The following is a 26516-nucleotide window of genomic DNA, read 5'->3' as shown; positions in this document are numbered from 1 at the left end:
GAACCCCGGCGCCGCGAGACAGCGGGGTGCCAACCGTTATTGATGGACTGGCCTGGCATGTTCTCGCGATAGCCCCGCCGGTCTCAGCATATCGGGCTTCGTTTCATTTTAAAACTCTCCGATGCAGACTTGACACAATTCGTATTGCATCAGCCCCGTGCAGTGAAGCAATGGGCCATTCATGTCTGATCAGGCCTTCGCAAACGGCGTGGCCGGAGAACGGGCACCACTGGCGGCCATCGCCCCGAGCCATTGGACTACGAGCGTATCATTCCTTCGGCTATTGTGCCAGGAAACATTGCTCATGGCTAAAGCGACCAAATTCGCCCCGTGCTGCGCAGGGGAAGGTCTGAACGTTTGATGTTTCTCGAGTCGACTTAAAAGAAATTTGATGCGTAGTGTGTTGGGAATGAACTGCTGGTATTTGGTCAAACTGCGTTTTGAGACAGTATTTCGCGGCAATTGACCTTTCTATGTAGCATCGCGAATCCGGGTACGGGCTGAGATGTCCTTCTTTCTCGCTCTTTTTGGTGTTCTGTCTCTTCATCTGTCACTAACAACTCTTTGTGACCTAGCGCATAGTTTTATTGCATATTTCAAGCACGCGAACGTACGTAATCGTAAATGGGTACCCTCTTCAGCCGAGGAGTGGACTTGGAGAGGTCAGAGCACGGCAAGACGTCGAATGAACTCACATGGTCGTTTTGAGTCGCTTTTAGCTTCAGACACGAAAAAAAAACCCGGCTCCGGTCAGGTGAACCTGGATCAAATAGATACTATTCGAAGCAACAAACCCCCTAAGAATTTAGATGAAGGCGTGGCACCCTGTTTGCAGAGACTTGCGATATAGATTCCTTATTCACAACACTTCATGTTGTAGGTGCCGGGAACACTCAGTTTGTCATCTACCGATACATTGCGTTGGTCTGGCCGATGTGGACGTGCTCACACTCCTGGATCGCTATCGTTTGATTCCAGGCGGCCGTGGCCACGTGCGCCTGGTCGACCTGACCGGCTAGAATGCCAACTACCGTGCTGGGCTCATTTCTGATGCGGCACCGTCGGGCGCTGTGGCCAGTCAAAGCTAGGGCAGACGTGGTTTGCTACCGCTGTTGTTTGCCGAGAAAGTGTAGCCATGGGCCGTGCCATGGTGCTTGGGGATCCTGTTGAACAGGAGGTGGCTGGGGATAACTGGCTGTGCGTTCTGTGTAGCGGGCGGTTCGCTATGATTCGTCACGCAAAAGAGCCCCGGACTTGAGACAGTTCCCAAAGGTGGGCAGTGTGCGATCTGCGCGCTGTGAGAAGTGTCACTAAGCATTACCCATCTTCAAGAAGGGCTATGGGCTGTAGCAAATGTTTGGAATGTTGACTTAGGTCACAGAGATGTGAAGGAAGCCTCATGAAGCATGCGACAAGTGCTGAAGCGACCGTTCTAACGAAATTAGCTGGTCTGTGTATCAGCAGCGCGCTTTGCGCCCTGACGTTTATGAAGGGGTTTGCTCTGTTTCTTCAGTAGGCCTGTCGTAGACATCACTTGACACTCCTTGTGCATGGTCTTCTTTCACTGGGCCCTCTGGTCTGTAGCTCTCAGTCGTCACCAATTTTGACATCCCGCCACTATTTTTGGGGCACCGGTGCGGTCCCCGACCCATTTTGCGCGCATCGAGGGCCGGGTAATTTTTGCTTGTCGTTTGTTTTTTGGTCAACATGGTGTGCGGTGATTTTATATCTGGCCTCTCTTTCTCTGTTTCTCTCTCCTCTCCTCCCGTGACTGTGTGTGGTCCTCTATCTCTGAGAAGCCCGCAGTGAGTACTGAAGACTCGGTGGCCGCCAGCTCGGCCAGTCCGGACATGGATGTCGTCGCCAGATTCGGCCGCTTGCCATTGTCGTTAGCCGTTTGCATGGCCGGGTTCGGCCCTGGACGTTTTCCCTCATCACTTTGCGTAGATGGTAGCGATTCGATGTGGTGTCCGTGGATGTTGTGAAGCAGACCCTTGGCACTGGTAGCAGTTCCCCTCTACCGCCTCCGGGGAGGGGTCGGGGCCTGGGGGAGAAGCGGCGGAGAATGGGGCGAGCACATAAGTCAGCGTAGTCGCGGTCAGCCCATGTCAACAGTTCACCGCGCCGGCTGCCAATTCTCAATACTCAATTGGCATGCCTTTTGTCGCTCTCTTTCTCTCTGTTTAAACAATGACTCGAGCGTGTCTGTTGCCATATAGATAGCTGGGTGTCGTGTTCGTGTTTGCCATGGCGTTTTTCTCATAACTCAGGTGGCCTAGTCCTCCGCCAGTGAGCCGCGCTGTACAGACGCTGTTCCTTGCTAACGTAACGTCGGCTCCCATCGCCTCTGCTTGTGAATGATAAGGCGGGCGCTGTGTGCGGCAGCGCTGTGACAGCGCTTGGTCGGTGTCAGTGGCCGCGTGGCCGGTGTTGGGCGTGCTGTGTGTGTGCGGGGCTGGCGGCCGGACTGAGCTGAGCGCCGCTCCTACAGTGCCGGGCAAGCCGCGCAACCTGACCGCACGCGTGCTGAACTCGACGGCTGTCCGGCTCACCTGGTCGCCACCCAGGGACCACGAGCGCAACGGTCTCATCCTCGGGTACCAGGTCCACGTGCAAGAGTTGGGCACGGAGGTGAGGCGATCCGAGCGACGCCGGCCTCGTGCAGGCGGCCTGGTCTAGCGCCGGCGCCAGTCACCGGCCGCCTAGGGCCCAGTCCCGGGCCAGCCGCCGAAGCGGAGCCGCACCCAAGTGCGGCCAAGTGCTGTGATATTGGACTTAAAATCATGCCTCATGCACTTCACTCTGTAAAATGCGCAGCGCTTTATATGGTAGTTCAAGTCAGATATTGTGGAAAATTAGAGATTCAGAAAGAAGACACGAGACGAACAAATACGTAGTCAACAATATTGAACGAAGACGAGTGTAGCGTTATTTCCAGCAGCGAACACCTTCGCGACTGGAGAAATGTGCCCGGAGAGCGAGTCGGCATCGGCAAGCTCGCCTTAGCAATGAATTATCTATCCTAAAACTTGGCATTTTCTCTGTGTGCCACGTCATACACCGCTCTGCCAGGACTAGTTACACACACACACACACACACACACACACACACACACACACACACACACCACACACACACACACACACACACACACACACACACACACAACACACACACACACACACACACGCGCACGCGCACGCGCACGCGCACGCGCACGCGCACGCGCACGCGCACGCGCACGCGCACGCGCACGCGCAACGCGCACGCGCACGCGCACGCGCACGCGCACGCGCACGCACACGCACACGCACACGCACACGCACACGCACACGCACACGCACACGCACACGCACACGCACACGCACACGCACACGCACACGCACACGCACACGCACACGCACACGCACACGCACACGCACACGCACACACACAGAAGAATGAACAATTATTTGGAGCGTTTGCGCGATCTGAGGATGTGGCAAGGATGACGTCACCGATCACGTCACCGTGTGCCAGCCTGGTCGTGCTGGGCGGCCGCCCGCCTGACACCCGCCTGACGCCTGCGCCGCGCCGCTCGGCAGGGCAACAGCCGCTCGTCCCGGCCGCGACGCTACGAGATCCGCGACGGCGAGGCGGCCGGCTACACGGCGGCTGACCTGCAGCCCAGCACCTCCTACCTGTTTCGGGTGGGTGGACGAGCCGGCCGCCGGGCTCCGTGCCGCGCCTCTGTTCGCCTCGAGCCTCGGTCGGCTGGTGGTAGAGATGACGGCGAGAGACATGAGATGTCGCCGTGGGGGCGGGGGAGGGGTGGCTGTTGGCTCCGGCGGCTGTTAGGTGGGCGTGGCGCGGTGTCGTGCGAGCGCACGCGGAGTTGTGAGTGTCGGTGTCGGTGTTGACGTGGTGCGCAGACAACTCTGGTGGCCGCGCAACGAAAGCAAGATGCATGCACTGCCTCGGTTGTCGCAGTCGACTCGGTAAGCTGACCACCAGTTGCGGTGATGGCGTCTGCGATGCAGGTACGTACGAATATGGAGGAGAATGACTGCGATTGACCCGTGCTTGTGGCGTGCTCTGCTCCCCTCGGGCGCGGCCGACCGTCGATTGACGCGTGCGGCCGTGTCGGCGAGCCTGACCTGTGTCGATGCGCCGCCGCCAGGTGTCGGCACTCACTCGCAAGGGGGACGGCTCGCGCAGCGACGCGGCGCGCGCCACCACACAGGGCGGCGTGCCCAACCGGCCCGACGTGCTCATCAAGTGAGTGGCTGCGGCGCGGCCGGCGCCTGTGGCGTGCGCTGCATTGGGCCGGCTGTGGGCGGCGGCGAAACGTCCCTGGGTGAAATAGTGCGCTTGACCACGGTTGATGAGTACTGTAATGAGTACTGCGTTGATGAGTACTGTGGTCGTGGTGCTTCAGGGGAATGCTTAAAGCTGGATGACCGGAAGAACGTGGACGGACGGCCGGCGCGAGCTCGGCGGGACTGACCGGTGCATATGTGTCTGGCAGAGTGATCAAGGAGGAGGAGCGGGTGACGCTGGACGTGGAGTGGTCTCGCCCGACCGAGACGCACGGTGTGTTACTCGGCTACCGGCGGCGCTACGGCCGGGCGGGCGACGCCGCCAGGCTGAGGGAGGTCACCATCGCCGGAAACACGACCCAGTACAAACGACTCAGCGGCCTGGGTTAGTCGGCCCCCGAGCGGCGAATTCGCGTGTCTCCTCCTCGCCTCGACCCGCCACCGCCCTCGAAATGTGTGTGTGTGTGTGTGTGTGTGTGTGTGTGTGTGTGTGTGTGTGTGTGTGTGTGTGTGTGTGTGTGTGTGTGTGTGTGTGTGTGTGTGTGCGCACGCACGCACGCACGCACGCACGCACGCACGCGTGCGTGCACGCGCGCGCTTCCGGTGGCCTTGGCTGGTAACGCGCCGTCGTGCGCCCTGCTCCCACCGCCGTGTACCGGACACGTGCGCGCCGTGAGTCCTGTCATGGGTCCCGCCGTAAGTACCGTCGTGGTTCCTGCACTGAGCCCTGTCATGAGTCCGCCATGAGCCCGGTCGTAATTCCTGCCGTGAGTCAGACCTGAGTCGGCTGGCTAGCCCGGGCTGACCCGTCGCGGCCGACCGGCAGAACGTGGCGTCGAGTACGAGTTCCGTGTGAGCGGCCGGAACGACGTCGGCCACGGCCAGGAGCAGATCGTCACGTACAACACGAGCGAGGGCGCGCCGTCCGGCCCCGTCACAAACGTCACGTTCAGGTGGGTGACGGCCGGGAGGGGCGCCGCTGCCGACGCGCCAGCAGTGGCGGCTCGGTAGCTGGCCGGCTTAACCACCGGGAAACATGGTATGTGGCCTGTGGGGAAGGAAGGGCCAGGGAATAAAGAGCTTGACTTTTTTAATGACAACATTTTTCTAAACGACCGAAACATGTTTTAAGTGGGCACAAAATGACCATTGCAGTCGGCACGCCCTAAAACAGCAAGAAACAACGGTAACACCGTGTTGTTCTCTATGGGTTCACACATTTCATAAAAGCTGGTCAATGAATCTGTAATGTCCTGCGATGTTTTCTCTGGCTTTTGCGTAGAATCGTACTCCTTGACACTCTGGATGTCTTTTTAGTCATTTATTGAATGTTATTGCAACACAATTACAGGATGTCAGCGATAACTGTTCAGAGATGACAAAACTCATTCCTACATATATCATTTTCATCCCGTGGGTTTGCTTTTTTGGAGCAATTCAGACGATTGTGCGCTTTTGGCTCCAAAATGCGCCTAATTTGCCAGTCTACCAAGCGTTGCTGGAGTAAGCGGATTTGGCGCTTCGTGAAAAATTTAATGCAATCTTGGTGTCTTATCTCTCGTGTCATCTTCCGCGCAAATATGATATACCCAGGCTTTTGTATGATTATTTTGCCGGACCGTTGTCTAATGTGCCTGATGTGTTTGAGAACAGCGCATGCTGGTGTGTTGTCCACCCTCATCGGTCCTATCCGGGCTTCAGTGTGAGTCATACATGTGAGGCTGGCATTCATCGCTCATAATCACGCTTTTCTTCCTCAGCTGGGCTAGTTTAGCGTTTAATCTGGTCTTTGTTGAAACATCATTAGTGCTTTTCAGATCGCGTCGAGTTAAATCTTCTGGATTTTTCCTGCAGAGGAAGGATGAAAAAGTTTGTCTGATCTTGGCCAACATTAAGACGTCAGCTACTTTCCGCGGCACGACGCCGTGCCATCTGGGGGCTTATATTCGCGTAGACCAAGCGTGAAATGAAGCCCCGGAGCTTTCCAGACAGTCCTATGTGATCGAGACAAATTATGATGCTTTGAAATCGAGTGGTTGCTATGGGATTGACGGAACGGAAGCCAGGTGTTTCCGCATCGGCAGGTCCTGTTTCTCCACGTTTGTTATTCTTTTAAGTGTCTGTCACCATCATAGTGCCTTTTTTAGCTGGTTTGTTTTATTGTGATTGCCATTTTGTCGTGCACCGACAAGTATACCTACCAGCCGCTTTAAAAATGTCAATTGTCTTACACAGTTCGTATCATTTGTCTTCTTAGAACAGATTTGTCCGCCTCGTAACTCAGTCTGTAAGAGCGCCTGCCTCCCAAGCTATCCATGGCGGGACGGGTGAGGGCTCGAGTCGCCCCCGAGCCCGCTATTGGCCCCTGGCTGGGAAGACTTGCGATGGGTGGTAGCGGCCGCCCAAGGGCTGATGACGTCATAGAGCGCGGTGGACTGGGCCGAGGATTGCAGCACGCAAAATCTCCGCACAAAGTTCTGCCTTTGAACTGAAACTTTACGATCGTCTGGTGGGATCAAGGTTCACAAGCGCTGCTTAACGGCAGCTTATCGACACCAGAAACCCATGCCACCTAGATGCTCCCACCCAATTAAAATAATGAGATATAAAAATAATAAAACGGGTCACATAAAATGGTAAAACAGGCTCACAGGTTCACAGGCTCACAAACAGATAAAACACGTTCAGGTCACCTTTGCATTCGGCGAACAGATCGCTGCATGTTTTGCGGCTAGAATTGGATCGGGCTTCGCTGTGCCGTGTCTACGTAATTAAAAGCTCATCCTGGCGGCATCTGTTCGAACCTCTCGACGTACCTGATACGTTGTCTTGGGGGAGCACGCGGCTGTCGGCAATCAGTGAAATGGGGACACGGGTTTACGGATAACAACACGTTTGCCACGGGTGCTACTGGTACTATCTTTCCGGCAGGTGATGTCGGACTGACCGTGCCCTCCGGCGGTGTGTCGCCAGATTCCAGACGACCGATCGGGTGGCTTTCACCTGGGATCCGCCGCGATCGGACCAGCGAAACGGCAAGATCACCGGCTACAGTGTGCAGTTCCACAAGAAGGGCAACCTTGACCACGTGGAGCGGATGCACCCCAACGACACCAAGGTTTGCGACATCCACTGGTCCCGCATGTGCCTCCCAATTCTTCCCTGTCCTGGCATAGCTGGCAGAAGCCGACGCATTTGGCCGACTCTGGCTGGTATAACAAACTGAACTTCAGTGCCTGAGAGCTGGTCTTGCATTGCTCTCGCACGGCCAGATAAGTATGGGCATTTCTTCGTGCAGGGCCTCGTTGGCGGCCGCGGTGATCAAAGGGCGCCTCCGTTAACTGTCAGGCGTTCGATGTACCGTGACTTACGGTAGCGTTGCGAGCGATGGCGGCGTGCTCTCCTCGGCGCGCCGTCGTGCTGCCCGTCAGGCCGCCGTGTGCCATGCAGGTGGTGTTCGCCAAGCTGGAGGAGAACACGGCGTACGTGTTCCGGGCGCGCGCCAACACGTCGGTGGGCGCCGGGCCGTGGAGTGCGCCCGTCTCGGTCAGCACCGAGAGTGACCTGGTGCGGCCGCCCATCAACCTGCGCGCCATGGCCACCAGCTTCTCAAGCGTCGAGGTCTGGTGGGAGCAGGTGCACACCGCCACACAGATCGTCGGATACCAGGTCAGTGGGCGAGACCCGGGGCCGAGACGGCGCCACGCCGCGGGCGCCCAACCGGCACGGGTGTCATGTGGCGGGCGGGTATGTTTGTTGGTGGGGTGGGGCCGCGGCTCATCGCAAGCGTTGGCTTCGTCCCCGATGCTGTACGCCCTGTCCATCTCTTGTTGGCTGTCTTAAATGGAATACTGCACATTCGAAGATAATGAATCAGGTAGCAGATGTGATGAAAGAAGCTCATTTTTCACTATCTTGATGCTTTCAAGTGTAAAAGACTGCTCTAGACAGCAAAGTTTTTTGTAAATATGCTCCTCAACAGATCACCTTTTCATTGCGCCCTTAAACGTTTGTGTGTCAGCACTCACTAGTTTTTCAATCTCCCGGGGGGTGGCTCGTGCTGATGATGGGTGTGTGCTGAACCAAATATCGTTACGACGGGACTCGCGACATGACGAATGGTGTGCTCGTGTTTTGGCCGTTTCTTGTGTTCTGGCATATTTTTCGGTAATTTTAAGGTGTTGACTTTATTCACATCTCGGTTATAGAGCCTTCGTTAAGTTAGTCGATAACAATTGTTTTTCCCATACTAAATAGGCAGGATGTATAACTTCTTGTATTTCGCAGCACAAAACGTAATTCGTAAAGAACGTCCGACCGACCCTATTATCCTCTTATCCTATTTCTTGCATCATCTTGCATGCTCGCGATGCCCCGCTTGTCCGGGGCAGGGTGCATTCATCAGCCGCGAGTTGGCCGAGCGGCCCCCTGTAGGGGTCTCCGACCTGGGTCCCGTTGCGCAACATTGGTTGAGAGCCAGTTGACGGCCGTTATATCTGGGAGGCGCGCTCACGAACGCTAGACATTACGGCTCGACAGTTATATTTTCTTGACTCTGAACGCCGCATGGCTAGTGGAATGGCAGGATTTGAATGACACTATGTCGTCAAGGATGTCTTGGTAACCTTGAAGTATTCGGCACGAAATAGTATGTACATCTTCGCGGGTGAGCGTGTAGATCAAACTAGAGGGGTTTAGGTCTGGAGAAGAAGCAGGGCTCTGAACTACACCGAATGGTCTCCAAGTATTTACGTTCAAAACCCCATACAAATGTGGAACACTCCCTCTAAGCATCCGTATCTGCATCGTTGAGGAGGCACGCCTGTCGTTACACTAGACAGCGGCACGCCTGTCGTTACACTAGACAGCGGCACGCCTGTCGTTACACTAGACAGCGGCACGCCTGTCGTTACACTAGACAGCGGCACGCCTGTCGTTACACTAGACAGCGCCTCAGAGTGCTGCCGTGCGGTCGGGTCCTCGGGCGGGGGTGGTCGGGTCCTCGGGCGGGGGCGGTCGGGTCCTCGGGCGGGGGTGGTCGGGTCCTCGGGCGGGGTGGTCGGGTCCTCGGGCGGGGGTGGTCGGGTCCTCGGGGGGGGCGGTCGGGTCCTCGGGCGGCGCGGTCGGGTCCTCGGGCGGGGGTGGTCGGGTCCCCGGGCGGGGGGGTCGGGTCCTCGGGCGGCGGTGGTCGGGTCCTCGGGCGGGGGTGGTCGGGTCCTCGGGCGGCGGTGGTCGGGTCCTCGGGCGGGGGTGGTCGGGTCCTCGGGCGGGGGCGGTCGGGTCCTCGGGCGGCGGTGGTCGGGTCCTCGGGCGGGGGCGGTCGGGTCCTCGGGCGGGCGGGGGTGGTCGGGTACTCGGGCGGGGGCGGTCGGGTCCTCGGGCGGGGGTGGTCGGGTCCTCGGGCGGGGGCGGTCGGGTCCTGGCGGGGGCGGTCGGGTCTCGGGCGGGGGCGGTCGGGTCCTCGGGCGGGGGCGGTCGGGTCCTCGGGCGGCGGTGGTCGGGTCCTCGGGGGGCGGCGGTCGGGCCTCGGGCGGGGGCGGTGGGTCCTCGGGCGGGGGCGGTCGGGTCCTCGGGGGGGGCGGTCGGGTCCTCGGGCGGGGGCGGTCGGGTCCTCGGGCGGGGGTGGTCGGGTCCTCGGGCGGGGGGTCGGGTCCTCGGGCGGGGGCGGTCGGGTCCTCGGGCGGGGGGTGGTCGGGTCCTCGGGCGGGGGCGGTCGGGTCCTCGGGCGGGGGCGGTCGGGTCCTCGGGCGGGGGTGGTCGGGTCCTCGGGGGGGGTGGTCGGGTCCTCGGGGGGGGCGGTCGGTCGGGTCCTCGGGGGGGGCGGTCGGGTCCTCGGGCGGGGGTGGTCGGGTCCTCGGGCGGGGTTGGTCGGGTCCTCGGCGGGGGTGGTCGGGTACTCGGGCGGGGGCGGTCGGGTCCTCGGGCGGGGTGGTCGGGTCCTCGGGCGGGGGCGGTCGGGTCCTCGGGCGGTGGGCGGGTCGGGTCCCTCAGGCGGGGGTGGTCGAGTCCTCGGGCGGGGGTGGTCGGGTCCTCGGGCGGGGGCGGTCGGGTCCTCGGCGGGGGCGGTCGGTCCTCGGGCGGGTGCGGGTCGGGTCCTCGGGCGGGGGCGGGTCGGGTCCTCGGGCGGGGGGCGGTCGGGTCCTCGGGCGGGGGTGGTCGGGTACTCGGGCGGGGGCGGTCGGGTCCTCGGGCGGGGGTGGTCGGGGGTCCTCGGCGGGGGTGGTCGGGTCCTCGGGCGGGGGTGGTCGGTCCTCGGGCGGGGTGGTCGGGTCCTCGGGCGGGGGCGGGTCGGGTCCTTGGGGGCGGCGGCGGTCGGGTCCTCGGGCGGGGGTGGTCGGGTCCTCGGGCGGGGGGTGGTCGGGTCCTCCTCGGGCGGCGGCGGTCGGGTCCTCGGGCGGGGGTGGTCGGGTCCTCGGGCAGCGGCGGCCGGCCACCGTCGTCGCCCTGTGGATCGTGACAAGCCGGGCGGCCGCCAGGTGTTCTACGCCATGGCGCCCGAGACGGACCTAGACGCCTGGTCATTCAAGAAGGTACCGATCACCACGTCTGCTGAGCTGGAGAACCTGGACAAGCACGCGCAGTACGCCATCATGGTGGCCGCTCGCAGCAAGTCGGTAAGCGACGGGTCGGGCACGGCTGAGAGGCGTCCGAGGCTGCCGGCCAGGTAGCTCTGACCGGCCACCGGCTCCGTGTCCAGTCTGGAGATGTGCTGGTGCTCTATGTGGTGCCACTTCTTCTTGGTTTGGTGTTAAGCTCAGGACTGGCGTACGTGCGCGGGACTTGTTTTGCTAAACCCTGGAGAAACAGGTTAAGCCAGGAGAGCCTACTGTTTTCTTCCCGTTATACAAGACCGAGTATTACATGCGCGCCAGAATTTTTGTGAGCAGGAGTCTCATAAATGTCCGATGTGGCTGCGTCATCATGATTGCCATTGTACTGTATTGAAAATCACACCACTTTTTAAGGTCTAAGCCGTTCCTCGGACCTGACCCGCTCCCTGGGCATAGCCCGCTCCTTAGACCTGACCCGCTCCTCGGACCTGACCCGCGGCGTCTGCCCTCAGGGTCTGGGCGGTCTCTCGGACCTGACCCGCGGCGTCTACCCCCAGGGTCCGGACCGTCCCTCGGGCCTGACCCGCGGTGTCTGCCCCCAGGGTCTGGGTCGTCTCTCGGACCTGACCCGCGGCGTCCGCCCCCAGAGTCTGGGTCGTCTCTCGGACCTGACGCGCGGCGTCTGCCCCCAGGGTCTGGGTCGTCTCTCGGACCTGACCCGCGGCGTCTGCCCCCAGAGTCTGGGTCGTCTCTCGGACCTGACGCGCGGCGTCTGCCCCCAGGGTCTGGGCCGTCCCTCGGACCTAACCCGCGGCGTCTGCCCCCAGAGTCTGGGTCGTCTCTCGGACCTGATGCGCGGCGTCTGCCCCCAGGGTCTGGGTCGTCTCTCGGACCTGACCCGCGGCGTCTGCCCCCAGAGTCTGGGTCGTCTCTCGGACCTGACGCGCGGCGTCTGCCCCCAGGGTCTGGGCCGTCCCTCGGACCTAACCCGCGGCGTCTGCCCCTAGGGTCTGGGTCGTCTCTCGGACCTGACGCGCGGCGTCTGCCCCCAGGGTCTGGGCCGTCTCTCTGGCCTAACCCGCGGTGTCTGCCCCCAGAGTCTGGGTCGTCTCGGACCTGACCCGCGGCGTCTGCCCCCAGGGCCTGGGCCGTCTCTCGGACCTGATCCGCGTGCGGGTCAAGCCAATCGACGTGCCGTTGAACCTGCACGCGCCCAGCGTGCACACACACGGCATGTCGCTGACGTGGGGCCGGCCGGCACACCTGGACCCGCGCAACTACCGCATCCGCTACGACGCCGTCAAGGAGTTCCTCGACGCCGAGGGCGTGACGCAGTCGCAGCGCATCGAGCCGCGCGCGCTGATCCTGGACGCCAAGCGGTGCGAAAAGACGAGCGTCTGCCGCAAGCAAATCGAGGACCTGGAGCCGTTCACCACGTACACGGTGAACGTGACGGCCGTGCCCGACGACAACGGCTACCGCGCGCCGGCCAAGATCCGCGTCACCACCCAGATGGCCGGTAGGTCCGCCGGCGCCGGCGGCGGCGGTGGCGCGTCTGACTGTGTGTGTGTGGGGGGGGGGGGGGAGGGGCTCTGCTCGGCAGACGGACGACAGGAGGTGTTCTAGAGCGCGACTGAGTGTGTGTGTGGGGGGGGGGGGGGAGGAGCTCTGTTCGGCAGACGGACAACGGGAGGTGTTCTAGAGCGCGAGGATCGGCCCCAGGTAACAGATCGTCCGGGGTTGAGGCGTATGCCTCGGGCATCTGAGGCGCTTGTGAGTTATGACCCTTACTGTGAGATGGGAAGCCTAGTCAGCTGCTTTCACGAGCCTTTTCTGACTGTGTTGGGGTGCTGGTTTGATCGGGAGGCTTGTTTATTTTACTATCGTTGGCGATATACGACCAATAACCACTCACTCGTGCTCGTTTGTCACGTGGAGTCAGCATGTCGCTAGATCAGCCCGATGGTCAGAGGGGCGTGACCTGCATATGTGACCGCTATTCGGTGACCGGCCTCTCTGCACAGCCAGACGACTGTATCGCTGTCGGCGCGTCTGGCGTGCACGCCTTCTGCTGTCCTTGCCGTGATTGGTCTGTTGTGCGGCCGACCTGACCGCCGCCTGCGCGTCTCTGCAGCGCCGCAGCCGATGGTGAAGCCTGACCCACTGGGCGTGCGGAACAAGAAGGTGATGGTGATCCTGCCGCGCGCCTCGGAGGAGTACGGCCCCATCTCGCACTACTTCATCGTGGTGGTACCCGAACACGACGTCAAAGAGCATCCGGACTCGCACAGCACAAAGAAGGTGAGCGGCGGCGGAAGTCGTGGTTAGCCATGGCTGGCGGCGGCTGCGCGCCGGCGCCGCCTTGCTGCAGCGCCGGCCGCGCGGAGCTCACAGCCGGTAGAGCGGCTCGAGCAGGCCCAGCTCGCGGCTGAGCGGTCGAGCCGAGCCAACGTCCGCCCCCGCGCTGCTCTCCCCAGCAGCCGGAGGCCGAGCGCAGGCGGCCGACCGGAACCGCACGTGTGGCGGACGCCGCGCCGTCGGTACCCTGCCGTCGGTACCCTGCCGTCGACGCCGGTTGGTCACTCGGCCTCTCCCCGCCGCCAGATGGTGGAGGCGAAGCGCTCCAAGGTGATGCCCAACTACCGGCCGTACATCACCGCCAAGTTTTACCAGCGCGACATCCCATACACCTTCGCGCTCGGGGACGGCCGCGAGTACGACGGCTTCGTCAACAAGCCGCTGGAGAAGGGCAAGAAGTACCGCATCTTCGTGCGTGCCGTCGTGGACACGCCGGCGGAGGTCAGTGGGGGGGGGGGGGGGGGGGGCTGACGTAGCTGAGGCAGCTGAAGCAGGCGGCGGTGAGTGCCACTCCTCATTGGTGACCAAAGTGCCGCGGCCGAGACACTGTCCGGCTCGGATACGTCTCTTGACTTTAGCCGGAGGAGGTCACCGACGGTTTGTTGCATGGTCTCGAGCGCCGGTTTTGCCAGGCTGTTGAGCCGTCATGTGCAGCGATGCTGTCTGTGTCAAGTCTGTGGAGGACTGCGCGGCTGGGTTCCGTCTGTCGGCCTCTGTAGCGGCCGGGCATCTCATCCTGCCCATTGTGCTACTGTCAATTCTTCCCGCGGCCTTTGGTAGCCGTTCACGTCCAGTCCGTACTTAGAACTGCTCTGTCCACACTCCACGTGACCTGACGCGGGCCATCCCCTCGTGCAGGACCTGTTCACGTCCAGTCCGTATTCGGAGCTACTCAGTCTGGACATGAAGCGGCTGCGGGCGGGCGCGCTGCCGCAGCGGCCCAACCCCAGCCAGCCGGGCGATCAGGTGAAGGTGGCGCCGGACACCTCGCGCTCCTCGTCCAGCCTGGTCTGGGTGGTGGGCCCAGTGGCCGTCGGTCTGGTGCTGCTCATCATCCTGGTGCTGTACATCGTCATCGCCGCCAGGAGGTGAGCGGGCCGAGCGTCGCCGCTCCGCTGCCGCGCGTGCTCCGGTGGGACGGGAAGCCGGACGCCCCGGAGCCCGAGGGAGCGCGGCGTGACGACTGCAGGCTGGGGCGCAGGCGGGGTCGTGATGAGCGGCGTGAGTTTGTGGCCCGGTCTGCCGCCAGCGGTACTGGTGATCTGCGAGTAGATGTAGACCATACCAACCTGAAGCAGGGACGACGGAAGTAACCTTGAGCCTTCAGTGACCTGCGTTCTGTACTGACCTCTGATCGTGCTTCCCGGTATGACCAGAGCACGGCAGCTGTGCTCAACCCTTGCTCAGGTTTGCCCTGGTTGTCTGGTTAACATGGTCGTGACCTGTCCACCGTCGAGCTCCCTGACGTTCTCTTCACCGGACCAGATCGCGACCTGTCCACCGCCGAGCCCTCTGACGTTCTCTTTACCGGACCAGATCGCGACCTGTCCACCGTCGAGCCCTCTGACGTTCTCTTTACCGGACCAGATCGCGACCTGTCCACCGTCGAGCCCTCTGACGTTCTCTTCACCGGACCAGATCGCGACCTGTCCACCGTCGAGGTACCTGACGTTCTCTTCACCGGACCAGATCGCGACCTGTCCACCGTCGAGCTCCCTGACGTTCTCTTCACCGGACCAGATCGCGACCTGTCCACCGTCGAGCCCTCTGACGTTCTCTTCACCGGACCAGATCGCGACCTGTCCACTGTCGAGCTCCCTGACGTTCTTTTCACCGGACCAGATCGCGACCTGTCCACCGTCGAGCTCCCTGACGTTCTCTTCACCGGACCAGATCGCGACCTGTCCACTGCGGAGCCCTCTGACGTTCTCTTCACCGGACCAGATCACGACCTGTCCACCGTCGAGGTACCTGACGTTCTCTTCACCGGACCAGATCACGACCTGTCCACTGTCGAGCTCCCTGACGTTCTCTTCACCGGACCAGATCGCGACCTGTCCACCGTCGAGCCCTCTGACGTTCTCTTCACCGGACCAGATCGCGACCTGTCCACCGTCGAGCTCCCTGACGTTCTCTTCACCGGACCAGATCGCGACCTGTCCACCGTCGAGCTCCCTGACGTTCTTTTCACCGGACCAGATCGCGACCTGTCCACCGTCGAGCTCCCTGACGTTTTCTTCACCGGACCAGATCGCGACCTGTCCACCGTCGAGCTCCCTGACGTTCTCTTCACCGGACCAGATCGCGACCTGTCCACCGTCGAGCTCCCTGACGTTTTCTTCACCGGACCAGATCGCGCCGTGGGCGCTCCGTCCTCGCCTTTGGGCCAGACCGGCCTGCGCGGCCGAGATCAGCTGCAGCTGGCATCGAGCGCGGACTGACCTAATCTCACCCTATCTAACCACCCCCGCCGCTCTGACCTGACCGTGCCCGAGCTTGCGTAGTCTGACGCCCCCCCCGCGCTGTGTGCGGCAGGCGGCGTCAGTTCCAGAAGTCACCCGAGCCGGCCACCGTGATGAAGCCGCTGATGTGTGACATGGCGGCGCCGGCCAGCCACGCGCAGACCGACCCGGTCGAGATCCGGCGCCAGAACTTCCAGACGCCCGGCATGATGTCGCACCCACCCGTACACGTTAGCCAGCTGGCCGACCACGTGGAGGCGCTCAAGGCCAACGACAACAGCAAGTTCTCGCAGGAATACGAGGTGCGCCCCCGGGGGACTCGTCTTGCACTCGCACGGCGAGGAAGTTGGGGCGGGTAGACGTGTTGGGGTGAGGTGAGCAGCCACTGTTGGCGTGGGGGTCATGCTGAGGCGGCACGCTGTTGTCTGACTGGAGTGCGGTATGTGGTCCCTCCGCCGGCGCAGCTCCTGGACTCCGCCTGAGCATGCGTCTCCACGTCATCTGCAGATGTCGCCGCCGCTCAGCGATGGACAGTCCAGCTGCCCGTCCGAACGTCGCCGACCTGTCACACGACGCCTCCCGCCGCGTGACAGAACGTCACCGACCTGTCACACGACGCCTCCCGCCGCGTGACTGAACGTCACCGACCTGTCACACGACGCCTCCCGCCGCGTGGCTGAACGTCACCGACCTGTCACACGACGCCTCCCGCCGCGTGGCTGAACGTCACCGACCTGTCACACGACGCCTCCCGCCGCGTGGCTGAACGTCACCGACCCGTCACACGACGCCTCCCGCCGCGTGGCTGAACGTCACCGACCTGTCACACGACGCCTCCCGCCGCGTGACTGAACGTCACCGACCTGTCACACGACGCCTCCCGCCGCGTGGCTGAATGTCGCACTCGGTCCGGGGCCCCACTGACTGCGCCGCTCCCATCGCTCTGTCGGCAGTCGATCGAGCCGGGCCAGCAGTTCACCTGGGTCAACTCCAACCTGGACGTGAACCGGCCCAAGAACCGATACGCCAACGTCATAGCGTACGACCACTCGCGCGTGGTGCTGCAGTCGGAGGAGGGGCTGGCGGGCAGCGACTACATCAACGCCAACTTCTGCGACGGCTACCGCAAGCACAACGCCTACATCGCCACCCAGGTGCGCCCCAGCCGCCGGAGGGAGGGGACGTCGGCTCCAGCGAGGTCGTATGACATCATTTCACTGTCCTGGGCGTTCTGTTCATGATGGGGCTGTAGTAAGCGTTGAGTCGTTCAAACGCATGCTTGTCGTTTATTGTGAAGCTTGTATGCACTGTCATCAGCTGCTGCTGGGCTGGGGTCGGTGTTGTCGAGATGACCAGTGGCTGAGAGGTGCTTTGTCTGAACCCCGCCGCACCTGAACCCCATTGTGTCTGCACCCCGCCGTGCCTGGCCCCTCTGTGTCTGAACCCCACCATGTTTGAACCCGTCCGTGTCTGGACCCCACTATGTCTGAGCCCTGCCGTTTCTGACCCCGCCTTGTCTGAACCATGCCGTGTTTGACCCCCCGCCGTACCTGAACCATGCCGTGTTTGACCTCGCTGTGTCTGAACCCCGCCGTGTTTGACCTCGCTGTGTCTGAACCCGGCCGTGTTTGACCCCCCACTGTATCTGAACCATGCCGTGTTTGACCTCGCTGTGTCTGAACCCCGCCGTGTTTGAGCCCCACTCTATCTGAACCATGCCGTGTTTGACCTCGCTGTGTCTGAACCTCGCCGTGTATGACCTCGCTGTGTCTGAACCCCGCTGTGTCTGAGCCCTGCCGTTTCTGACCCCGCCTTGTCTGAACCATGCCGTGTTTGACCCCCCGCCGTATCTGAACCATGCCGTGTTTGACCTCGCTGTGTCTGAACCCCGCCGTGTTTGACCTCCCACCGTATCTGAACCATGCCGTGTTTGACCTCGCTATGTATGAACCCCGCCGTGTGTGACCTCGCTGTGTCTGAACCCCGCCGTGTTTGACCCCCCACCGTATCTGAACCATGCCCTGTTTGACCTCGCTGTGTATGAACCCCGCCATGTGTGACCTCGCTGTGTCTGAACCCCTCCGTGTTTAACCCCCACCGTATCTGAACCATGCCGTGTGTGACCGCACCACGGCCGGTGCCGCAGGGCCCGCTGCCGGAAACGTTCTCCGACTTCTGGCGCATGGTATGGGAGCAGCGCAGCTTCACTATTGTCATGATGACGCGCCTGGAGGAGCGGGCGCGCATCAAGTGTGACCAGTACTGGCCCACCAAGGGCACACAGTCGTACGGGCCCATCCATGTGACGCTCACAGACAGTCAGGAGCTGGCCAGCTACGTGGTCCGCACCTTCCAGCTGCAGCGGGTATGTGCCGTCCCGTCCCTTTCCGCCTCAGTCCTCGCGACCCGCCCCTGGACTCTCTTCGCTGGTCTTAGTATTCTCATCCCTCCCCCCCCCCCCGTGGTGATAGCAATATGTATATTTGCCACGTCGCTCGTTCGACACCACAAAAAGCGTGTGGCTTGGTTGCTAGTTTGGATGGCCAGTCATTGTGTGAAGTGGTATGGACCGTGAGCCGCTCCAGGCCCGTCTCGCGGGCCCTGTTTACGCTGTCCCCTTTGCTGGTTGTGCCCACGTGTAACTGGCTCCGCGTGAGCTCGCGTGTGACTGACGCCGTGCGTGCGTTCGGCAGGCCAACTCGCTGGAGCGGCGCGAGGTGCGCCAGTTCCAGTTTACGGCATGGCCCGACCACGGCGTGCCCGACCACCCGACGCCGTTCCTGCTGTTCTTGCGCCGCGTCAAGGCGCTGAACCCGGCCGACGCTGGGCCGATGGTGACGCACTGCTCGGCGGGCGTGGGCCGCACCGGGTCAGTGAACGGCCCGCTGGGCGGCCGGCAGCGCCGCGACGGCACCGATCCGGCCACCGTGGGCCTCATCGCTCCAGCAGAGGCTCGGGCCATGTTGCTGGTCGGGTGACGGCCTTTACGTCGCGTTATTTTCGCTGTGAGCGTGTGACGGTCGATATCTTCTATGGCGGCTGCTTGTAGCGCTGCGCTACTGTTGGCCGTGACATCTTGTTCACAAGTCATCGCCGGGGAGTGGCGGCGCTCGCAAGTCGGGGGTGCAGCGACGCGCCGCCGCCGCTGGTCGGGCGGCAGATGTGCGGCGGCGCGCGCGTCCACGCAGGAGTCACGGTGCTGACGACCGCCTCCGGACGGCAGGTGCTTCATCGCCATCGACAGCATGCTGGAGCGCATCCGCTCCGAGGCCACGGTTGACGTCTACGGTCACGTGACTTGCCTGCGAGCCCAGCGCAACTACATGGTGCAGACTGAGGACCAGGTGCGCGCCGGCGGAGGACGCGGCTGTGGTACAGTCGCGAGCGCGGCGGCTCTGAGACGGACACTGAGGGTGTGGCTCAGCTCCGAGGGTAAACCGGCGCTCTTCGTTCGGAATGTGTTGGCCGTTTTTTGATGATGTGTCATCCCAGGGGTTGGCTACACAGTGAAAGTTCCGTTTGAACTGCGTCGCCAGCATCTGCCCCGGCTGGTCCGCTCGCCAGCCCAGGTATGTGCTGACGCCATATGCTGTGCTCTGCACCGGCTCGGCCGGCCCCCCGCTGACGTCAGCTACGGCCCTGTCGCCAGTACATCTTCATCCACGACGCGCTGCTGGAGTCGGTGGTGGCCGGCAACACGGAGGTACCGGCGCGCAACCTGCAGGCCTACATATCGCAGCTGCTTCAGCCGACCGGACCCGGCGACAACATCACCGGCATGGAGCTCGAGTTCAAGGTACGCCAGGCGCGGGCCGAGCGCCGGCGGCCCCGCCTCCGGCCGGCCGGGCCGTCCTGGTTCCGGTCAGGCGTGGTGTCGGCGCCTTGTCGCCAGGCGCGCTCCGAGTGCCTGGCTCGGCCTGCCTCCGGCCGGCCGGGCCGTCCTGGTTCCGGTCGGACGTGGTGCCGGCGCCTTGTCGCCAGGCGCGCTCCGAGCGCCGGCGGCCCCGCCTCCGGCCGGTCGGGCGTGGTGTCGGCGCCTTGTCGCCAGGCGCGCTCCAAACTTTCCTCCATACGTCACGCGCAGTGCGCTCACCGTGCCTCGCGTCTGCAAATGTCTGTGCTTATATTTGACTCTGGTTCCGGTGCTGACCACACATGGCTCCCTAAAGCTGTGTTTACCACTTCATTGCGACAGTGCAAGTGGAATTTTATGTTTATGGTTGCATTAATGGGTGCATAGCAGAACGACCCGGTACACCTGAGCGGGGCGAAACAGCGGAAATAAAATGCGCTAACTGCGGCGGTAGAACAGACAGGCAACGGACGCATGTTCTGACTACTACACCTGAAGCTGAGCCGTAATCAGCACGCCGGAGCGGTGTGTACTGGTCCACCGGTGTGTCTGGACCGGACCCGGCCTCGGCGCTTGAGAGGATTTCTGACTTGCCGTCGGTGAATGACGTGTGCGGACTTCATTGTCACTTGTCATGGCCTGTCGTGTCGTCCCGGAGCAGGTGCAACGGGCGATGCCTGGGACAGTCGGAGCTGGGTCACCGCCGTACCGAAGTGATTGCTGAGTCGCCCCACCGGAACGGGCTGGGTAACAGCGGCCGACGAAGGCCTAAATCGGCCAAGACCGGCACATTATCAGTGTTTGGTTCTGTGCGCTCGTTGGCGTCTGAATGTTCTGTCGGTGTTCTGGTGACCTGTGATATGCTGTAATATTCTGGTGACCTGTGATATGCTGTGATATTCTGGTGACCTGTGATATGCTGTGATATTCTGGTGACCTGTGATATGCTGTGATATTCTGGTGACCTGTGATATGCTGTGATATTCTGGTGACCTGCGACGGGCTGACATGAACGCGACCCCGCTGGAACTGCGCCCCCGCGCTCCGCCTGCAGAAGCTGGCCAACATCAAGGCGCAGCCGTTCCGCTTCGTCTCAGCCAACCTGCCGGCCAACAAGTTCAAGAACCGCTTCGTCAACATCCTGCCGTTCGAGTCGACGCGCGTGTGCCTGCAGCCGCTGCGCGGCGTGGAGGCCAGCGACTACATAAACGCCAACTTCATCGATGGCTACCGCACCCGCAACGCCTATGTCGGTGAGTGCGGCTGGCTGCGAAGTGATGTGATTGCCGACGTGGCGGGTGGGATGGCGGCAGTGCCGTTGGGGCAGGATTGAGTCCCGAACCGTCTCTTTGCGGCCCTGCTGCCAGTCTACCGCCCGCTATGTTGCGGTTGGGCCGGCTTTCCCGCTCTGGGGTCGGATCGTAAAGAGTGCGCCGTGCACGGCGTCACGCTCTGCCGTGTGAAACGCTGCTGCCGTGCGGGACGTACTTGCTACCGCCGGCGACGGTGGCGGCAGCGAGGAGTCATGTGTTCGGGTCTCTCGCCTGCGACCGTTTTGGTGTAGTGCTGCAGTGTCTGGGCGTGTGGACCGGTGCCAGCGCTGCATTTGTCGGCGTGTCCACGTGTCCGGTCGTGTCCGGTCGTGTCGGGCTGTGTCGGACCGTGTCCGGCCCGTGTCACGTCGGTCAGAACAGGGCGGGTGACGGGTGCAGGGCGGCAGCTGACTGTCCGCGTGGCCTCCCGCAGCCACGCAGGGACCGCTGGCCGAGACCACCGACGACTTCTGGCGCATGCTCTGGGAGCACAATTCCACCATCATCGTCATGCTGACCAAGCTGAAGGAGATGGGCCGCGACAAGTGTCACCAGTACTGGCCCAGCGACAAGTCGGCCCGGTCAGTCGCTGCGGCTGCTCTGGGCTGGCACCAGCCGGCCGCTGGCGCCCAGGGGGCCAGGCCAGCCTAGCTGGGCCTCACTGCTCTGCGTTTGGTCCCGCTCAGTGTTCAACCAGATCTAGTTGGGGTGGCAGCAACAGCCGCGCTGTCGTTGGTGTAAGAACAGGGGAAATGAGGGTATGGACATTTCACACAATTTTGTCTGCCACTTCTCCAATGTCGTACAGAAAGGACGGCTGCAGGCTTCCGTAGATATTGTGTCGGCCTGTGTTGTGTGGATTAGCGGATGGCTCGTGAGCAAGCTGCGATAACCTTTCGTGGCTCGCCGACAGGTACCAGTACTGCGTGGTGGAGCCCATCAGTGACTTCAACATGAGCAACTGCACAATGCGGGAGTTCAAGGTGACGGACGCCCGGGACGGCACGCTGCGGACCGTCCGCCAGTTCCAGTACACCGACTGGCCCGAACAGGTCAGGCCCCGGCCAGAAGAACCATGTGGACGGCCGACCCCCGACGGTGGCTGGGGGGGGGGGGGGGGGGGGGGCAGAAGAAGTGTCGGCCGTGGATGCTCGGGGCTGTTAAGAATCGGTGAGCCGTGTCAGGGGATCCAAGTGGTGGTTGGAAGTGTGTCTCAGTGTTATTCGAGCAAGGCATGAGTGTATAAAGCAGCCTTAACTTGAAGGCTGAGCAAAGAATGGTTCTGACATCTCGTGTTGCTCATGTAGATAAAGTTTGTATGCCCTGCCGCCAGTCATGATACTGACCCTGCGTACGGCGTCCGACATAATATGACGGACGTTAATTTGGGAAGCAATTCACTGCACTACGTGGAGTTAAGAACGTCCAGCTCCGAGATAAACCATTATGTCGACACTAGGCGTGTCGACGCGGCGGAGGCAGGGGGTGGGGGGGGGGGGGCTGACCGTTGCCGTCTGTCGTCTGTGCCCGCTAGGGTGACACTGTAAGCGTGTCGACGCGGCGAAGACAGGGGGTGGGGGTGGGGGGTGGGGGGGGGGGGGCTGACCGTTGCCGTCTGTCGTCTGTGCCCGCTAGGGTGACACTGTAAGCGTGTCGACGCGGCGGAGGCAGGGGGTGGGGGCTGACCGTTGCCGTCTGTCGTCTGTGCCCGCTAGGGTGACACTGTAAGCGTGTCGACGGCGGAGGCAAGGGGTGGGGGCTGACCGTTGCCGTCTGTCGTCTGTGCCCGCTAGGGTGTGCCCAAGTCTGGCGAAAGCTTCATCGACTTCATTGGCCACGTGCACAAGACTAAAGTGCAGTTCGGCCTGGAGGGGCCCATCACCGTGCACTGCAGGTGAGGAGGCTGCACGCGGCGGTGTCGGCGACGGAGGCGCCGCAGCGCCGGCACCGCCCCTCACCAGCCCCTCACCGGCTGCTCAGGCGTCCCCTCAGGCGTCCCCTCAGGTGGTCCCTCACCGGCTGCTCAGGCGTCCCCTCAGGCGTACCCTCAGGCGTCCCTTCAGGCGGCTCCTCACCGGCTCCTCACCGACTCCTCACCGACTCTTCACCGACTCTTCACCGGCTCCTCACCGGCTCCTCACCGGCTGCTCAGGCGTCCCCTCAGGCGTCCCCTCAGGTGGTCCCTCACCGGCTGCTCAGGCGTCCCCTCAGGGGTCCCTTCAGGCGGCTCCTCACCGGCTCCTCACCGGCTCCTCACCGGCTGCTCAGGCGTCCCCTCAGGTGGTCCCTCACCGGCTGCTCAGGCTTCCCCTCAGGCGGCTCCTCACCGGCTCCTCACCGGCCCCTCACCGGCCCCTCACCGGCTGCTCAGGCGTCCCCTCAGGTGGTCCCTCACCGGCTGCTCAGGCGTCCCCTCAGGTGGTCCCTCACCGGCTGCTCAGGCTTCCCCTCAGGCGGCTCCTCACCGGCTCCTCACCGGCCCCTCACCGGCCCCTCACCGGCTGCTCAGGCGTCCCCTCAGGCGTACCCTCAGGCGTCCCCTCAGGCGTCCCCTTAGGCGGCTCCTCACCGACTCCTCGCCGACTCCTCACCGGCCCCTCACCGACTCCTCACCGGCTCCTCACCGGCTGCTCAGGCGTCCCCTCAGGCGTCCCCTCAGGTGGTCCCTCACCGGCTGCTCAGGCGTCCCCTCAGGCGCCCCCTCACCGGCTCCTCACCGGCCCCTCACCGGCTGCTCACCGGCCCCTCACCGGCTGCTCACCGGCCCCTCACCGGTTGCTCAGGCGTCCCCTCAGGCGGTCCCTCACCGGCTGCTCAGGCGTCCCCTCAGGCGGCTCCTCACCGGCCCCTCACCGACTCCTCACCGGCTCCTCACCGGCTGCTCAGGCGTCCCCTCAGGCGTCCCCTCAGGTGGTCCCTCACCGGCTGCTCAGGCGTCCCCTCAGGCGCCCCCTCACCGGCTCCTCACCGGCCCCTCACCGGCTGCTCACCGGCCCCTCACCGGTTGCTCAGGCGTCCGCTCAGGCGGTCCCTCACCGGCTGCTCAGGCGTCCCCTCAGGCGGCTCCTCACCGGCTGCTCAGGCGTCCCCTCGGGCGGCTCCTCACCTGCTGCTCAGGCGTCCCCTCAGGCGGCTCCTCACCGGCTGCTCAGGCGTCCCCCCAGGCGGCCCCTCACCGGCTACTCACTGGGCTGATGAAAGCGGCCGGGCCGGATCGGTGCCGGACCGGCAGTCGAGCCGCCGATTACCACGGTAGAAATGTTATATGATGATTCATGGTGTAATCTGGCTACTGGCTTCTGTGTGGTGACTGGACGACGCTGGGTTCCAACCGTGAGGCAGTCATGGCGTCCTGCGGAGATCCCGTTGGGAGCGACGCTCCGCACTGTGCTCCGGACGTCATCTGGGATATCTTGTGAATCTCCTTATCAGCATCAGGCGGTGTATTCTCTCGCCGACGCCAACAGACCCGTCCTTGGTCCTGCACCATCCCCGAAGTGCCCCTGACTCGCCCCTGACGCGCCCCTGACGCGCCCTGACTCGTCCCTGAGACCCAGCAGCTGGTCTGGCCGTGATATGTCTGGCCCGGCCGACAGTGCCGGTGTGGGTCGGACGGGCGCGTTCATCGCTCTGAGCATTGCGCTGGAGCGCATGCAGTTCGAGGGCGTGGTGGACATGTTCAACACGGTGCGGATCCTGCGCACCCAGCGGCCGGCCATGGTGCAGACCGAGGTGAGGCGACGGTGGCGCGGGCTGGCGGCCGCCACCCCGACTAACCGCACGCTCGCCGCCGCATGCCGCGCTTGGTGTCGCGCGCGCGCCCGCCGCGCCCGGACGGCGAGCCGAACGCGTGCCGGGCCGTAGAGCGCGCTGCGTGAGGCCGGCGGGCCGCGGACTCGCGGCGCCGACCCTCACCAGTCGCCCGGCAGTGCTCTGTGTTGTGTCGGTAGTCGTACCGCACAAAATTAAAGCCCTGCCTCCGTTTCTGTTCTCGTTTGGTTGTTGAGGTTTTCGTTCAGCTAGCCTGCACGCATGTAGCCGAGTTTGTCGAGGTCGCCTGTGAGGACCTGCTCTCCGGTGTGCGTGTGTCTGAGCGGCGCCGAGTCCAAGCCGCCGCGCGCCGTGTCCCCGCCGCTCGCGCCCGCCCCGTCACCCACGTCTGTCTGTTCGCAGGAGGAGTACCAATTCTGTTATGAGTCGGCGCTTAAATACTTGCAGTCGTTCGATTTCATCGAGCAGGACGCGAGCTTAATGCAGCTGTGAGAGATGTAGGTACCGGGAGGGGCAGACCAGCGGCCAGACGCGCGCCGCCGAGGCGGCATCACAGTCACTGATGTCCGGCCCGGGGGGGGGGGGGGGACCGGGCATTGACCCATGTGGCAAGAGGTGAGCGGAGGTAGCGCACCGTGCACAATAGGCCAGCGCGCCATGCGGGTTTGAATTGGCCAGAGTGCTATGGTCCGCCATGCATTCTCACTGTTTTTACGACGAACTTAGCTAGAAGACTGTATTTCTGGATAGTGCTTGTGGTTTCGGTTTTGCATGATGCATGACCCTTTTTGCAATTCGCTTACAGACGTGTCCGGCATAGTTTTTGAGACCAAGTGTTGCTTGAGATTCTGCGCATCCATTGTCTGCATAATGCATGGATTATTTTACACATGAGTGAAGCCACATCCCGATTCAGTTGATGATATACGTATTGGGCTGCTGCTGGGGAGCCGAGACCGTGCTGCTGTTTGTGTTGGCGGCACTGCGGCCGCAGCTGGCGGGGCTGCGGCCGCCGCGCCCCAAGCAATGACGACTCGGCGCGAGCTGCCGCCTGACCGGTGCGCCCCGCCCCGCAGGATCAGTACCAGTTCGTGTACCGAGCGGCGCTCGAGTACCTCAACTCGTTCGACCACTATGTGGCCTAAGGCCGCCGCGGCGAGTGAGCGAGCGAGCGAGCGAGGCTGCTGGCCGGCCGGCCGGGCGCCGGCGACGGTGCCGACATATCAGGGCGGCGCGGCCGACTGCAGCAATATCGCCGCCAAGGCCCACATTCCCCCCGCCCGGGACCGCCATATGTGATGTGATACGGCGGTCGGCCGGGCTCGGCCGGCGCGCATGCGCACAAGGTGTCACCGGCCGCTGTACATACGCCCGCTGTCATAGCAACGAGAGGTGACGTGCCGTGCCGTGCCGCGCCGCGCCGCGCCGCGCCGCGGTGTGATGCGCCGGACGTGTGTAGGATGTTGTGGCGGCGCGTCCGCTATAGATACCGGTGACGCCCGGCTGATGTATGTTCACTAACCGCGTCCCCGGCTCCGCTGGCCGAGTCGACAGCCGGAGTGCGGTCCTGACCTCTCTACTGCATTTTAGGTTATCTGTACGCTGCATTTTGGCGGCGAGGCGGCTCGAAGGGATCTGATTTGCACATGGTGTTCGTCTCCCCGTACGTGTTGGGGGCTGGCGGCAGGCGTCGCGGCGACGGTGGCGGCGCCGCCAGGCCCTGCGTGCCGGGGGCCGCTCGTGTGGGCCGTGTGGTCGGGCGCCGCGCGTCCGGCTGCGAGCGGACGCCCGCGTCATCGCCGCCCCCCCCCCCCCCCCCCCCGGCCCGTCGGCCGCCCGTCACCCGATCAGTTTTGTAAATTGCATGTTTGTATATAGACATACATTGCATTTTGAAGAAGACGGCGTT

The 26516-nt window shown here is 62.8% G+C and overlaps 1 protein-coding gene across 1 annotated transcript in view; it reads left to right on the top strand.

Annotated features, from left to right (window-relative positions):
• Lar (tyrosine-protein phosphatase Lar) overlaps window positions 1-26402 on the top strand; it is a gene marked incomplete in the record, with an annotated part of 167496 nt that extends 141094 nt beyond the window's left edge. Inside the window, 25 exon segments of the mRNA XM_037238801.1 lie at window positions 1800-1805; window positions 2492-2631; window positions 3586-3690; window positions 4161-4258; window positions 4509-4684; window positions 5126-5252; window positions 7273-7417; window positions 7750-7968; window positions 10776-10913; window positions 11991-12369; window positions 12985-13151; window positions 13455-13649; window positions 14067-14296; window positions 15744-15972; window positions 16624-16824; window positions 17817-18035; window positions 18364-18539; window positions 18894-19014; window positions 19320-19466; window positions 20578-20776; window positions 21270-21417; window positions 21750-21888; window positions 22630-22730; window positions 24433-24568; window positions 25684-26402. Coding sequence (XP_037094696.1) covers window positions 1800-1805; window positions 2492-2631; window positions 3586-3690; window positions 4161-4258; window positions 4509-4684; window positions 5126-5252; window positions 7273-7417; window positions 7750-7968; window positions 10776-10913; window positions 11991-12369; window positions 12985-13151; window positions 13455-13649; window positions 14067-14296; window positions 15744-15972; window positions 16624-16824; window positions 17817-18035; window positions 18364-18539; window positions 18894-19014; window positions 19320-19466; window positions 20578-20776; window positions 21270-21417; window positions 21750-21888; window positions 22630-22730; window positions 24433-24568; window positions 25684-25752 — 4010 coding nt within the window.
• Window positions 26403-26516: the final 114 nt, after the last annotated feature.

This window comes from Pollicipes pollicipes, unplaced genomic scaffold, assembly GCF_011947565.3.
Source record: "Pollicipes pollicipes isolate AB1234 unplaced genomic scaffold, Ppol_2.1 Scaffold_3087;HRSCAF=3621_pilon_pilon_pilon, whole genome shotgun sequence".
NCBI classification, from domain to species: domain Eukaryota; kingdom Metazoa; phylum Arthropoda; class Thecostraca; order Pollicipedomorpha; family Pollicipedidae; genus Pollicipes; species Pollicipes pollicipes.
The sequence above is the reverse complement of the archived record's forward strand: the minus strand, read 5'-3'. Positions and strand labels throughout refer to the sequence as shown.